The sequence below is a fragment of the Asterias amurensis genome, chromosome 15, assembly GCF_032118995.1.
Source record: "Asterias amurensis chromosome 15, ASM3211899v1".
NCBI classification, from domain to species: domain Eukaryota; kingdom Metazoa; phylum Echinodermata; class Asteroidea; order Forcipulatida; family Asteriidae; genus Asterias; species Asterias amurensis.
Window position 1 is genome coordinate 1,712,583 of NC_092662.1, and position 16,074 is coordinate 1,728,656.

Below are 16,074 nucleotides of genomic sequence, written 5' to 3' on the forward strand. Positions count from 1 at the left end.
TTGATGTGATGACTAGTCTCCTTTACTAGTCGAATTTTGCTTAAACAGGTTCTGTCCAGCAGGACCCGTTATTTGAAACTCTGGCAGCAGAGATTCAATGTTCATGTTTAACTGTGCTGCATCAGTCCCAAGAGATGACGACGATGACGCATGCCCGTCAGAGGAATCACTGGTTTGAAGAACAGCCCCCTCTCCAGCCAGTGAAGCCGCCAGCTCGGAGGTGGTGCTTGTCGCCGTCCTTGATGATCGGGCATGTAACTGGGATAGATTTTCGCCCATGAGTTGAGCAAGAGTGGCAGCATCCAACTTATTGGTCAAGTTAACCTGCTGGATGCCACTCCCCTGGTGTTGGTTTGTGACGTCGCCGGATAGCGTGATCTGTGGCAGCTCAACAATTTCGACAATGTCTGAATTCAGCGAATCTTGAGTGAGCGTCGTGCCGCCAAGCCCGGATCTTGTCATGCACTCTGTGGTGAGACTCGGAGCGAGAGACACGAGTATCTGCTGCTGGGTTGTTTGTCGGGAATCCCCGGCTCCGCCACCCCCATGTAGGAGTTGGTTCGGCAGCCCCGCCCCGCCGATAAGAAAATTCTGCTGGAGTGTCGGGATGGCCTGAATGATCACCTGGGTGGGCTGGCCGGCCGCCTGCTGCCGTACAACTGTGTTTTGTTGCTGATGTTGTTGTTGCTGCTGCAGCAGAGGATTCGCGGAGTTCAACACAGCGTTGCTGTTCAACATATTCCCGCTGTTGAGTGCATTCAGCAGCGTCACGGCAGCGTTGTAACTTGGTGGGGGTTGCGATGCTGTGGCTGTTATCGTCGGCGTAGCTGTGGCGGCAGCGGCACTCGTCCCGTTGCCGACACCATTAGGGTTGGGTATACCGAGCTGTTGCAGTTGCGGTGCCGTCATCTCACTCTGCATCTCAAGCAGCAGCTGGTGCATGCTGTTCTGCTGGACGTTGATCTGGTTTTGAATCTCCAGCAGTAGTTGTTGCATGTTCTGCTGCAGCAGCCTGCTGTCCATACCCTCCATGCCAGCTGGTGGCTGAGCCGCTGCAACTGTTGTTCCGGCAGAGGCAACTTGCTGCTGTTGCGCTGCCAGTTGCTGTGCAATCTGTTAAAGCAAAAACAGAAACAGTTTTAGAGGACTTTACATGTTTAATCTGAACTCAACACAACTCCATCATGCTGTAGCCATCTTGGATTTCTCCCATTCAATTCAATGTAACCAAACCGAGGCAGAAAGGCTCAATGAGTCTGCAACCAAAGTAGTGATCAAAAGAGTTGGGCGAGTCAAACAAAAGGTCCCATTGTGGTTCAATTATCAATTTCATAGAGTTTCTTAAGCACAAAAAGTAGCTAAGCATAGCCAAACTACTTTGTCACAAGAACAGTATGTTACTTGTATCCTGCTGATTTCTGCTAAGTAGAAAGTTCCTAAGCAATGTTTCCTGCTTTTAAGCAGCTCTGGACTCTGGTTCTTGATAATTCCACCGAGATGAAAGTCGAGGTAACATTATTGTAAAATACTCCTAGCTATAAAAAATATTAAAGAGTCACCTGTTGTGCTCCGAGCTGTTGTAGCAAGAGTTGTTGCTGGGCCGCCAGTTGAGACATCTGCTGCTGTTGTGTGGTTGCTTGCTGTTGTTGCTGTTGCCCGATAGCCTGCTGTGTATCCACATGTTGACGTGCTGCTGGCTGGGCAGCAACCTCTTCCGAGGACGCCTTCATGTACAACCAAAAGAACAGTCAATATTATTATTACTGGTTTATTTCATGCAAGTATAAACATGAAAAATTGTACAGCATTGCAACTAATAGGTTGAATTGCACTTACAAAAACAAGAGTTATATGGGAAGACAGACGAAAGTAATAAAATACTATCATAATAATATCATTATATCAGTCCAAATACATTATACATGACATGTTTATTTGAATTCTACAGCTGTTATCTTCTTTAACTTTCCAAGATTTACACCTGGGACCAATTTTATAGAGCTAATTAAGCACAAAGGGCGTCTAAGCACAACAAAATGTTGCTTACACGAAGAAGGTTACCACTCAAAATACCAAGTCATATGTACCATATATGTATTTTTTTTGCTAAGCAGGAAAATTTTAAGCAATATTTTCTGCTCAAGCAGCCAAATGAAATTGGGCCTTGGACCTCTGTCGTTGAGGTATGATGTTTATGGCGTGCGTGCAAGTGCAGCTTGTTTGACTGATTTCACAATTGTACGAGAAAACATGCACATATAGAAAATGCATACAGACCTGCTGCTGGTGGGCTTGCATGATCTCTTGCTGCGTCTCCGTCAGTTGCTGCTGCTGCTGTTGTTGCTGCTGCAGTCGTCGCCGTTGTACCTGCTGCTCCTGCTGTTGCTGGCGTTGTTTCTGCTGCTGACGTTTATGCTGCATGGCCAGCTTGTGCTGCTGCAGCTGCTGCTCTATCAAAGACTGCTGCTGAAGAACGTGGCGCTGCTGCTCCTCAAGTTGCTGCTGCAGGCGTTTAAGTTGCTGCTGCTGGTCTCGCAGTTGAGCCTGAAGATTATAAACAAAAGTAAACTTCATGTTTCTACTTTATTTAAATTGTTATTATACCTTACGCAATCAAAACACATCATTCCAATAAATGGTATTTTTTAAAACCTTCAGGTTTCCAAGTTGTTTTGACACTTTTTAGTGCACAATCATCTGATGCTCAATAGTTGTTTTACAATCTGGATCTTTACAGTCCATTTTAAGAGAATTGCATATTTTACCACATACAAGTATTAAAATATTTTGGGGTGGTCCCAGGACATAATGTGAAAGAAACAAACCCATTAACTTTAAAGGGTCCTCATGTTTGAGCATGCATCATAGTCTTTTTCAAAGTCTTGCATAGTCCATTGAAAATGTGCGATCTGTCTCTTTTCCAACCATTAGTCGGTTCAGGTGCTTATTTTTTGGTGTAAGCTTGGTCGACTAAAGTCAGAAGAGGGAATCAAATGCAGTCGACTAAAGTTGCCTATGGTAAGGAAAGATTTTAAAAAGACCTACCTGGGTTAAAGCAGGTGCTTCTACGTCCCCTGCGCCATTACTGTCCCCACTCCCTCCCCCACCGCTACCCCCTTCCGATCCAGTCTTCGGAGCCACCTTCTGCGTCTCCCTAGACCCTGTAGAGACCTCCTGCTCTAGGTCGCTGAAGCTCTGCTGTTGCCGTGGGTTGTTTTTCCAGTATTTCTTGAGACCGTGGGGAGGCGGCTCCCTGTCCCCACCGGTCTCCTTCATCTGAGAGGCGACACTTTGGATGGTGCTCAAGCTACAGCCGGTGACCAGAGTGATGAAAGTGGCGCAGTTAGAGACTTTGCCTGTAATACATACAAATTGCCTTGCTTGATTTACATTGGTCAGATTTGTCATAATTTTAAACTGATGAAGGGTAAAGTATGATGCTATCCCATTTGTTGAAGTCCTTACTTGAACGGGTAACCACGCTCATGGTGCCAATACAACATTTTTGCTATGAGCCTTAATATGTTTTTGTACTGAAATTATCAAAATGGTGAAGTGTCTTCCTTAAGGACAACAAGTGTCACAACCGGGACTTGAACACACACTCCCGTGATGAGAAACACCAGAGCTCGAGTCCAATGAAGTTGTCCGCTCGGACACAACATGCAACACCTTTTGAGTGATGAGTTCTGTCATCTGCATAAAGTACAAAACAATATATATTGTATTGAATGGTTCAAGGGTCAAAGGGTTAACATCAGCTCACCTGACGGCGTTAACATCTCAGCAAGTACTTTCCTGGCCTCTGCCTGGCCAGAGTTGGCCCTTTCTCTCCAGGTCTTCAGCAGGACAGCGTGAGTATGAGCCATCTGTTAGATCAACCAACATGAATTATCATTCTTTTTAATAACAATGGCTTCTTATACAACACTCCAATCTGTCACAGTTACACTCATTGAATTGAACAGACTTTCGTCATGGTGCAGCCATCTAGATTTTCTCACATTCAAATCAATGTAACCAAACTGAGGCTGAAAGGGAAAATAGTCTGGTTCCTTTCTCTCAAATATATACCAGCATACAACACTGTTATTGAATACAGGAAACATGACCAAGGTAGTGGCAGGGGCAGTGCAATGACTTACCATAACACACTCCCCCTCGCAGCATTTCAGCTCATGTAAGTCAGCGACATCCTTGAGTCTCCCCAGCGCCATCTGACCCTTCGTCCTCTTGATCCTCTCTCGTTGCTCGGGCTCCGTCTTCAACCTCTTGTGCAGGAAGTTGTTGGAGTAGCTGAGAATCCGCTGGCACGCTCGCTCGCAGAATTTCAGATTGTTGCGCAGATTCTGTCGGTTGGTCAGGACGAACTCCTCGAACTCTTTGGAGCGCTTTTGGCCGTTGCCGAGGCCGACCTTGCGAAATCTGTTGAGGGTTTAATAAGAATTGTTTAAAGGTAGGGCAGAAACTGGAAAAAACTTACTTGGTGAGAAGCACTGTGTTAAAAGTATAAACTATTTTGAGTAAGTAAAATTCTGTTTATCTGGCCAGTGTTTCAATTTTTTTCATTTTAAGATGACCAAATCCTTTGCCGCTGATTGATAAAATGGTTCTTACTTTTTGCCTTTGGTGAGTAGCTCTTCGACATTATAGGATTTTTTATCTTTCAGCTTCTTGGCGTCTTTGATCATCTTGAGGAGTTGGCTAGCACGATCCCTCGACTCCTCCATGTTGCCTGTTTATCAAGTAAACAATCTTATCAAAATCCTATCAAATCAATTAAATCAGTTAAACGCTGTTGGCATGTTAAAGGTAGTACACAGGATTGGTAAATTTAAACAAAATCCTGAAAGCCTATTTTTCATGAAGTTCTTAATACAAGAACCATTTTTTTTTTCTGTAAAATATTATATTGAGAAACTGTACCTGAGAACTTTAAAAAGGCAACAACTGTTCCATTAAGATGTTTGTAGAATAAACATGAAAATTTAGGACTTACCTTCAGCGATAATGTACCTCTGCATACAGCCACAGGGCTTGGAGGAGATGTGCAAACAAGCCAGTCTGGCGGCTAAACAAAGTTTCAAATGAAAAATTGCAACGATTACACAATGCAAAATGACAAATTTTTGTACAACATGAGGTTTCCTGAATGTGGCATTCCTAAAAAAGGCTTGCTAGTCTGGGTTCCCACTTGTTCCAGACAGGGAACCACCATAGAGTTATATCTAAAGAACTAGAGGGCACACTGGCCTATATATGTGACCTGACATGCGCGCAAGCGGCCATTTTCTAGGTTGCGGTCCCGTCGCGTTTGTGCAAGAAGCATCACCAGTGCGCCCTCTAGTTCTTATATATAACTCTATGGGAACCACCATGATATTGCAAGAAGGTTTACAAACAACAGGGTTGTACACACAGTGGACCATTTCTTTTGTCCTTTATCAACTCCTCTACTTCATCCAAGAACATTCTAAGGCTCCTTGTGCTGAGTTCACATAGAGCCATTGCTAATCAAAAGTTTGATGTCACAATATAAATCACCATGGTAATTGTAACAACTTAGCTTAAGACGAATCTTAGTGCATCGTGAAATCAATCCCAGGAGATTTTAAGCAAAACCTGAAATCATGAAAAATTTTGAAAAAATCATGAGCTTGCCAATTCATCTAAAGTAACTTCTACTATCTATTTTGAGAACATTTTGATGGATTAATGCCAAATATGCCTTGAAGATGTGAACCGGATCAGTAGGGATGCCAGTTTAGTACCACCATGGCGAATAGCAGAGATGGTTGGAGGGCTACATTGAAGTGCCAACTGACCAAGAAGAAGGCGATGCCACTCGACATTTTCATATCCCCCCCCCCAAAAAAAAAAAAAAATTACCATCAGGGTCTTTAAGTCCTTCCACGAGGGAGGAGGCAAATCTTCCTGCATCTTCCTTGTATTTTTTCTTATCTTGCTCCGTTGCTCGCGGTGGTTTGTATCCATCCTGGTTCTTCTCCATGCGGTCAAACTGAAGACCTATGCACAAAAACACAACAAACTGTGACATCACATCCTTGCAAAACGACCCCAAATGTCAAAGGTCAACGGTCAAATGTCTGATTACAGAGCAAACTCATAAAGTGTTTGATTTTTCCGGCGCAGCAAAAACCAAAAGGCAAAGAGAAAAAACCTTGTGGCATAGGAGAGAACCAAAAACATAAGCAACACTCATATTATGGCCTGCGAACCACAGTGGTAAGAGACAAGCACTTTATGCATGAGCCACCCATAATTGTTAAAAGTGTCTTACTAAAGGACACAAATGTCACTGCACTCTCGGGATTTAAACCCACACCTGATCATCTTGCCATTAAAACAAAAATCTGTTAACTCGACAACTTACCACAAGCATTACACAGAGTCAATCTTTTCTTGGTGTTAGGGTCCACCTTATAGCGTATTCCGATGATTCTTCTCCTTCTGAGTGTATTGGTCTTTGGGTTTAAAAATCTTGTTGGCTTGATGATGCTGTTTGTACCGCACTTGTCACAACAAAAAGGAGATCCATCTGTTTGAAAATCAAGTCAAAATATAATGTTTGTGAAGTGGGTTATAAGATTAATTTTGTTTAGATGGGACAATCGTCTGAAAAGCATACCTTGGTTCACATCTGGTTGGCCTGGCCGTCTTGGTAGGTAAGTTCTGGTGTTGAGTTGTCTCCTTTGTGTTTCTTGTACCTCGCTTATGAAATGCCGGGCAGGTGTTTTCGTTCGGCAGCTACGACGTGTTTGGTGAACCTGCTTGCAAACAAAAAGTGTTCAACAAAATGTTATATGCCGCACACGAGCAAGGGTGGGGTGGGGTGGGTTGGGGTGGTTTTTTTTGGGGGGAACACAAACTGTAATCCGCACCTGTTCATTGACGGTTTCCATATCAGCAGAGTCGTTAATGTCTACTTCAGATTTGGTGTTGTCTACTGTGGGTTCTGGTGACGATGACACAGCATAGTTCTTATCTTGGTTGCTTAAATCTTTACCTGTCAGCAAAATTTATCAAGAAAATTAAGTTAATTTATGAAGCGATAGGTTTACAAGGTGTTTTGGCCACCACACTTTACTGGTCAGAAACACCAGGGTTTGATTTACTACTGCTAAAATGCGTACAAACAACCTTTTTTACCCTTGTTCGATATTTTGAACTTGAAAATTTGTGATGCAGAGTCTTTTCTGTGAAAATAATGAAATTTTGTAAAAATGATTCGGCGGTAGCTTTCAGAGCATGCGGGCGGTGGACGCAAATCCGTTATTTTCATTCTCATGGCCTAATGTAATAATATAATAGGTTAGACTAGGCTTTACTTAGTTAGTATGGTTTAAAGCCATTGGACCTTTTCGGTAAACAGTGTTGTCCAAGGCCCACACTCTGTGTACCACAACTTCAATATCAAATAACAAACCTGTAAAAATTTAGGCTCAATCGGTCATCGGAGTCAGGAGAAAACAACGAAAAACCCCACCCTTGTTTCCGCGCGTTTCGCCGTGTCAAAAAAATCGGTAATTCTCGTTAACAAGAATTTTTATTGTTTTGCTGTTTTCTCAAAAAGTAAAGCATTTCATTGACTAATATTTCAAGAGAAGTCTTTCACCATTGCCTTCTGTAAACCCTGTAAGTTATTTGTAAATCTGTGAACTTTTATTTTTTTTTTCCGAACCGAAAGGGTCCAATGGCTTTAATTAGACTTATTTAGACTAGAGTTCTGACGATTTCTACTCTACAGTTTTTACACTGACAGTAACACGACTGTCACTAGATAGACTAGACTAGAGAAAGAAAAAAGCAATCATTGCTCTACACATAAACAACAAGAAGTTAAAACAGAGATAAAACATATATCTCATTTCAAATTGACAACACGGCATTATCTTTCATTTGAGTTTCAGTGCTTTTCAAGACTGTTAATTAGCTGCCGACAGCCCGTAGGCCAAAAGTTTTCAATGGCTTGATACGTGAGGTATGGAGAATTGTGAACATCATCTCCAAATTGAGCTCTAGACAGCTGCACATACCACGACTAACTCTGCCCTTTTGCTTCATCCGTACGGCTTGAATTCGTGTGGACTTTCTCCCACGAGGTGCGGGCGGGTGCTGTGATGAAATTTTCATCGATTCTGCAGCTCCCGAAAGGAGAAACTCGCCGGTTTCGGCGACTTCGCCTTCAGAACAAAAGAGCTCAACCAACGTCGCCATTTTTGATTTCTCCTTTCGGACGTTTATGCAGATTATGAATATTCATGATAATGTAACGATTCCGGGGTGGGGTATGGTTCTTATGAATTTAACCAAGCCGCCACTCTGGAATCTGAAGAAGTCACAGGGGAAGGATGAAATATAATATTGGGGGGATTGTCCTTAAACTCTACTGATGAGGCACATTGAAATAAATCAGTGTTTCAAACAGAGGGTTGACATTAACCGCAAGGAACTACACAGTGTGTATTTTATTCAATCATGTTCAATCACAAAATGTACATAGCGCCCTCTCTTGATTTAAACGGTATTAACTTAAGGGATTCTGTAATCAATCAGTTCGCTGGTTCGTTATTCGCACGCAGCAGTACTTGGTAGCGTGGCTGCTCGTGTAGTAACTATCTACTGAGAATCGCCAATGAATAAAGTGAGTAGCATCATTTTGCGTGTGTGTGTGTCCTTAGATGGTCTTGAGTTCTTGAGGTCTTGAATGGTCTTGAGGTCTTGAGGTCTTGAGGTCTTGAGGTCTTGAGTGGCGATCTCGAGTCTGGAAGCGACTGAGCCCCGATCTCTGGTTTTCGTCCCCTTTTATAGCCTAGCAGACCTACGCGCTGCACTAAGCCAGAGAACCGATTGGTTAACTATAAGCGTTAAGAAAACAAAATGTTAACACCTTTGGTAGCGTGCGCGCTAGCAGTTTGTAAGCGTAAAGCGCACGCGAACGCACAGCCCAATACGCACAACCAAATGTGTGAACACTAAATTTAGCTGAAGATAAACTTACAATAATGGTGAATTAGCAAGACATTATAAATAAAGAGATAGCATTTAAGTAGTCTCAACAACTCTATAATTAATTCTAAAACGCAAGGCAGTTTTCGCCACACTACCCCCGTCTAAAAAAAAAAGAATGCGTCCTCGCATTGTATCCGCAACAAGAAAATTTGTACATTACTCTGAAAAACTGGAACTCAACTTTATGAAACTTTCAAAACTAGCTAAATACTAACTTTCTATTAAATATCAATGGAACATTACATCACTTAGCAAAAATTGCTCTTGCTTAATTAAAATGGAAGTTATCTTTCTTGATCCTTCCTTAATTTTTAAAATCATTGCATCCAAATGCAACCATAAAATTCCACTTCGTCAGACCATCTTATTTCCATGGTCCATTACTCTAAACTAATAAAGGGAGAGAGAGCGCGCTTTTAAATAAATAATAAATTATTTTAATGTTGGCCCATCTAGACCTTCATTAAAACCACAAAATTCCATTACTCTGCTTCTTAAACACCTTAATTTACCTTTAAATACTCCACTTTAACTGTGCCTTTGCCTCAATAAATTAATTTAATCTTTAATGAAAAGGGGGGGGGGGTTCCACCGCGGTCGCGTCGTTGATGCCTCACTCCTGTTCCTGTGGTTCCCTCAGAGGAGATACCGTCTTGCCAGGGCGTCTTGGCCGTGGAGTCGTCTTGGGTTCCTCTTGCATGGGGATGAAGTCACTTGGGAGGGGTCGTCTTGACGTAGAGGCGTCTTTGGGTGAAGTCGTCGACATCGCCGGAGTTTCTTGTCTTTAGTCTTTGATTATTACCATTCTTTCACCAGTAATAATGTCAATCTGCTGAGCTGATGGTGATGCAAACATCCACCTTACACGTGGGTATACTATTGGAGATTCTCTTCCTATGTCTCCTCTCTTTTTTTTTCTTCTTGATTTCGTAGATGAACTGTCTCGAGCAACTCCTTATTGCTCATTTTCTTTACTGTTGCTAGTTTTCTCTGCTTTTTCTTTACAATTTTACACTGCAACTATACTGGATCAATAACTTGCGGTCTCTCCGCAAAAACGTATGAGAACGCCCTCCATAATATCCACTCACTCCGTGCGTGCGCGTTGCATCCAAGCACGAGTAGTATACAACATCCAGCATAACTTGATTAGGTCTCTACTCAGGTCGAAGGTGTTGGGCATACTGACGTCTTGAAGAGGCTTGCTTTTGATGATAACCGCTAAAAACAAAATATCCTCTTGGGCTTTTGAAACAGTGATCAGTTGTTTCTCCCAAAGTCTATTGTCGCTTATTAATCATCCTTGCTGCATCAGCCGTCTTGGCGTCATCTTTGTGCTCTGTTTCCTCCTTTGCCTTTGCAGTCGTCCATATCTTTGCAATAGTCTTGATTAATTCTCTGCGGGCTCTTTTCACTCCAGCCCTTTATTCTTGAGTTCATCTCTCTTTGTTTACGTGTTTTCCATCTTTAAAAAAAAAAACTTCTTTTGCATCATCAAAGGCCTTGTATTTTCTCTTTATCTGTCTCCATATCTTGCCGGTGGCCGTCTTTCTCTGTGACTGCGACGCGCCTCGCAATTGTCTTGTTCCAGTCCCTCATCTTTCTCGAGGTTGTCCAACTGGTTTCTCTGCTGGCAAGGCTTCTCTTTATTTGTCTTCGCCGTCGTCTCCATGGTTTCTCTGTCTTGACTTAGACTTTCACTTTCATCAGTCTTTTCCGTCATCTCCATGGTTTCTTTATCTTGATGTCGATTGTCACGAGTATCTTGCCGTCGTTCTGTACCATTTTCATCTCCATCCACCGTTGCTGGAGTTCGTGCCCTTGCCGTGTCTTGATACCACGTTGGCGCATTCTCTCCAGTGTAAGGTTTCAGTCTGTTGTAGTGTACAATTCTTGGCTTTCCCTTCGCTCCTTTCTGAATTCGGTAGGTGACGTCACTCATACACGTTGTTACCACAAATGGTCCATCCCACGGTAATTGGAACTTGGGGCAATGACCTCGTTTTCGTTTTGGGTTGTACAGCCATACTATGTCTCCTTTGCTGTATCCCCCATGGTCTGCTTTGTGGTCATAGTTGCGTTTCTGTCTGTCACTTGCAATTTGAAGATGTTCTCGTGCGTATTGATGGACTTGCTCCATACATTCCTGGCGACGAGCGACATATTCAGTTTGATTTTCTTGCTGGTCATCTTTCGGTCTCTCCATTAGTAAATCGACCGGCAGTGTTGCCTCTCTTCCCATCATCATCTCATTGGGTGTGTAGCCGGTTGTTTCGTGATCAGCAGATCTATAAGCCATCATGACATATGGCAAATAGATATCCCAGTCTCTCTGGTTATTGTCTACAAACGTGGCTAGCATCCCTTCAATAGTTCTGTTCGCTCTCTCTATCATCCCGTCCGATTGAGGATGCAGTGCCGATGTTCTTGTTTTATCAATGCCAAGTAGTTCACATATTTCTTTGAAAAGGTGAGACTCAAAGTTTCTCCCTTGATCTGTATGGAGCTGCATCGGGACGCCATATCTGCAGACGAACTGTTCAACAAAAACTGTTGCTATGGTAGCGGCTTCTTGATTCGGTATTGCATAGGCCTCGGTCCACTTGGTGAAGTAGTCACCTATAACCAGAATATATCGGTTGTCTCGATCAGTCTGGGGTAGTGGACCCAACACATCCATAGCTACTCTTTCCATGGGTACTCCTACGTTATAGGTTTTCATTGGGCCTCGGCGGGTCTTGTTTGGAGACTTTCTTGATGCACACTTGTCGCATGTTGAGACGATGAGATTCACATCTCGTTGCCATCTGTTCCAGTAATACCTGCTTCTGACTCTGCCCCTTGTCTTGTTTTGTCCAAGATGACCACATGTTTTGTCGCTATGTAATCTTGTTACAAGAGTCTTCCTTAAACTCTTTGGAAGAACAATCTGCCACTTGATGATATCGCCAGTCACGGTTTCCCATCGTCGGCATAGGACGCCGTCTCGAATGTGCAATCTTTCCCATTGTGCCCAGTAGCTCTTTACTTCTGCACTTTCAGGTGAAACATCAGCCCACCGTGGTCGCTCGGCTGAAGTTTCCTTCCATTGGAGTATCTTGCATACACTCTTGTCTTTTCTTTGTGCGTCTTTAAGTTCTTCTTCCGTTATAAACTGTTCCTCGTCGTCGTTTCTTTCACTTGTTTGCTCTTGAGCATTTGTCGTGACGATTCCACAAAATGGTTGATCAGCAATCTCTACAGATGCACCATCAACAATTGGTCTTGTACTTTCACTTGTTGTTTTATGCTGTCGGGGCTTTCTCATGCTGTACTTTATTTCTTGTGCTGTGCTGTATTTCTCCGCCTTGTCACATTGTTTGCATTCATTGGCACAAGGTTTTCTTGACAGACCGTCAGCGTTCCCATGTTGCTTACCAGGACGATGTTGGATATCAAAAACATAGGCGCTCATAAGTTCCAACCATCTTGCCATCTGTCCTTCCGGGTTCTTGAAATTCATTAGCCACCGAAGTGCTCCGTGATCTGTCCGGATGAGAAATTTCCTGCCATACAAGTAGTGATGAAAATGTTTGGTGGACGCAACCACTGCGAGTAATTCCTTTCTTGTTACACAATATTGTCTCTCTGCTTTAGCCAATGATCTGCTGTAGAATGCGATGACTTTCTCATTTCCATCTTGAACTTGTGATAACACTGCCCCTACTCCTTGATTACTTGCATCTGTGTCTAAGATGAAGGTTTCGTCACTTGAAGGGTACACCAGTATTGGAGCGGTTGTCAGATCCCTCTTGAGTCGTTGAAATGCATCTTCACATTCCTTTGTCCACACAAAATGAATTTGCGTCTTCTCTGTTAGGCGGTGCAGAGGTCTTACAATTTCAGCAAAATTTCTGACGAATCGTCTGTAATATGAGCAAAGTCCTAGAAAGCTCCGAACTTCAGTCACTGTTCTGGGGGTGGGCCATTTATCAACTGCCTCTGTCTTGACCGGATCTGTCTGTATACCTTGACTTGAAACGACATGTCCCAAAAATGTCACGCTCTCCTGAAAGAGATGACACTTCTTTGGACTCAACTTAAGGCCAGCTGTCCTGAGTCGCGTCAGTACTTCTTGTAATCTTTGAAGGGCTGCTTGAAAATGATTTCCATAAACGATGACGTCATCAATGTAGAGTAAGCAGGTCTGCCATTGAAGTCCGGAGAGCACTCGTTCCATCAGGCGTTCAAAGGTTGCGGGCGCATTACATAAACCAAAGGGCATCACCTTGAATTCGAATAGCCCCTCTTTGGTAATAAAAGCAGTTTTCTCCTTATCTTTCTGTGCCATCTCCACTTGCCAGTACCCACTTGCCAAATCCAGCGTTGAGAACCACTGAGACCCGGATAGTGTGTCCAGTGAGTCGTCGATTCTTGGTAAAGGGTATGAGTCTTTGATGGTTGAGGCATTTAGTTTTCGGTAGTCCACACAAAATCTTGTTGATCCATCCTTTTTCTTGACTAAAACGATGGGCGAAGCCCAGGGGCTTGACGATGGTTCAATCACCCCTCGCCTTAACATCTTGTCGATTTCTTCTTTTGCTACATCTCTTTGATGTATTGGGAGTCTCCTGGATGGTTGTCTGATCGGCCGTGCCCCACCAGTATTTATCTCGTGCTTGACAATTGAAGTCTTTCCCAGATCACTTGAGTCTTTTGCAAAAACATCTTGAAACGTCGTCAAGACTCTTGATAATTGCATCTTTTGACTTGGATTTAGCCTTTCACTACTGATCTTGAATAATTCGGTCAAGTGCTCTGGAATTTCTTGTTCCGACGCTTGCTTGTTCTCTTGTAATATAGTTACACGACGTCCCTCTTTTTCTTGCACGATTTCACCACTCTCTACGGGTTCACACGTGGCCAACACTGCACCCTGGTAGATTATTATAGCTTCATCTTTAAGATTGAGAACTCTGATCGGTACCAACTCTTGTTGGACATCAACCAAGGTTTTGGCAACCATGACCTCGTGATTTCTGACGAATCTCGGCTCAGGTTCAACAATGCCAAACTTCGAATTTCTATTTCTGTGTTTCAGCTTGCCAGGCAGCAATATCTCTTCTCCTGCTTTGATTGTAATAGTTCGGTCGGCTATCACTCGGGTGCACTTTTCAGCAGACGCCCGGTAAACATGACATTTTACTTGCTGTCCTCCAATCTGCATTTCGCCTCTTCCCAAATTCAGTGTACAGTCGTACGTTTCAAGGAAGTCGTAGCCCAGAATTCCCTCAGGCTCAATGTCAGCTAGGTATACGTCTTGACTTATTACTTTACTTTGTTCTTTAACTTGAAATTCTAGCTTGAGTCGTCCTTGTCCCAAACAAGGGGCGAGTTCTCCATTGGCCATGGCTACTTTTACGTTTGTCGAATCTAGTCTTGGTCTTGAACTTTCGGAAATCTTGTAATACATATCTGGGCGGATGATAGTCAAGCTTGCCCCAGTATCCACTAGAAAGTTTACTTGAACGCCTTCAACTCGAACAGTTACTTCTATGCCTTGATTAATTACTGCACGCTTTAATGATGGGGGTTTGCTTTCTTTTGGTCCGTCTGTCCTTAGTTTCCCAGCCGACCGTTGGACCTCGAAATCGGCTGCTGTCCGTTTCCCTGCTGCATTGCTTGTTGGCTCATATTATTGTTGTATCTGTAAGAATTCTGTCTTGGGTGCGGACACTCACGTGCAAAATGGCCTAATTCATTGCAATTCCAACATGCAGGGGGTCCTCTATTGTTTCTTTCATGGTGCCTCCAGTTCGGTCCATCTTGCCTGTACTGGTTCTTTGCTTGGTTGCGTTGATCATATGCCGGTGATGACGTCACTTTATCGGTCTGGGTAAACCCAGCACCCTCTTTATGCCCACTGGTCATGTTCTTTAAAGCCTTGGTTAGAGCGCCAAGTTCATCAGACAGTGAGAGAATCTTGCCTTGTATGTCTTTCATTTCTTTACTTTGCTCCGATTCTTTGTCTTGTTCTGGTACGATAACTCTTGCCATTTTCCGAGTTACCCCACGCTGGCGATCAGCCGCCTGGAAAGCCTCTAGTTCCACTGCTATGCGGACTGCATCAGCCAGAGTTTCTGGTTTAGATTGGAACACACGCCATCTTATCTCACCATCGGTCAGAGCGTCAATAAAATGTTCTTGAGACAAAGTTTCTTGTAAAACGTACGTAGCTGATGGGTACGCAAGCCGTGTGAGTCGTCTAATTGCTTGAGCCAACTCAGGCAATGTTTCTTCCCTCTTTCGTTGTCTGTTCTTTAACTGTACTCTAAATAATTCTTTCTGGTTATTTGAGCCGAACCTGTTGTTCAAAGCGGTTACCAACGCTGTGTAGTCATGACGACTGTTATCATCCAAGTCACCCAAAACGCACTGTGCTGAACCTCTTAAATTGGCTGCGAGATACATAGCCTTTACTTTGTCACTCCAGCCATTCATTTCAGAAAGCATTTCAAATTGAACAGCATAGTCGTTCCAACAACTGGATCCGTCGTAGCTTGTAGGTTTTATCTTCATTTTTGCACCACAACCTCCGTTTTCTTGATTTCTTGTTTTCATGTTTTCTTGGTTGGGCCTTGTTTCTTGATCGGGTCTTGTTTTCTTGATTGGGTCTTGCAACTGTGCTCTGTATTCTTTTAATTGTTCTCTTTCTTCATTTGCGCAATCCAACTCTCTCTGAAGAATTTCACATTCTGCCCTCATTTTGTCTAGAACTGCTTGTCCCTGTTTGATTACTTTCTTTTCCGGAGAATTATCACTTGAAGTTGACTCTGATAATCTTGAATCACCGCTCTCTGTAATCTTTATTTCATCCCTAGAACTTGCCGTGGAAATATTACTTTCATCTTCCCCTGAAACTTCATCTAAAAAGGATTCGTTCTGGATCTCTTGTTGTACTGGACTTTCCATCTTTATAAATTTCTCTTTTCGTCACTTTTAAACTCTTTAATTCTCTTTTCTTGATTCGAAGTTCTTTAATTCACCAGTCTTGAGATCCCA

General features: G+C 43.1%; 1 protein-coding gene across 2 annotated transcripts; it reads right to left on the reverse strand.

Moving 5' to 3' along the window:
• Positions 1-10: 10 nt before the first annotated feature.
• Positions 11-8,265, reverse strand: LOC139948518 (uncharacterized). 2 transcript variants are annotated; one of them, XM_071946690.1, is made up of 13 exons: positions 8,058-8,265; positions 6,903-7,027; positions 6,650-6,791; positions 6,395-6,559; positions 5,890-6,027; positions 5,000-5,071; positions 4,618-4,735; positions 4,146-4,425; positions 3,767-3,869; positions 3,046-3,356; positions 2,278-2,544; positions 1,560-1,724; positions 11-1,113 (listed from the first exon to the last, which is right to left on the reverse strand). In XM_071946690.1, the coding sequence occupies exons 1-13, from the start codon at positions 8,236-8,238 to the stop codon at positions 13-15; spliced, it is 3,168 nt and encodes a 1,055-aa protein (XP_071802791.1). In that variant the 5' UTR covers positions 8,239-8,265; the 3' UTR covers positions 11-12. The 2 variants fall into 2 exon arrangements, with proteins under 2 accessions (XP_071802791.1, XP_071802792.1); XM_071946691.1 differs by having other exon boundaries at positions 6,650-6,788; positions 8,058-8,264.
• Between the last annotated feature and the right edge of the window lie 7,809 nt (positions 8,266-16,074).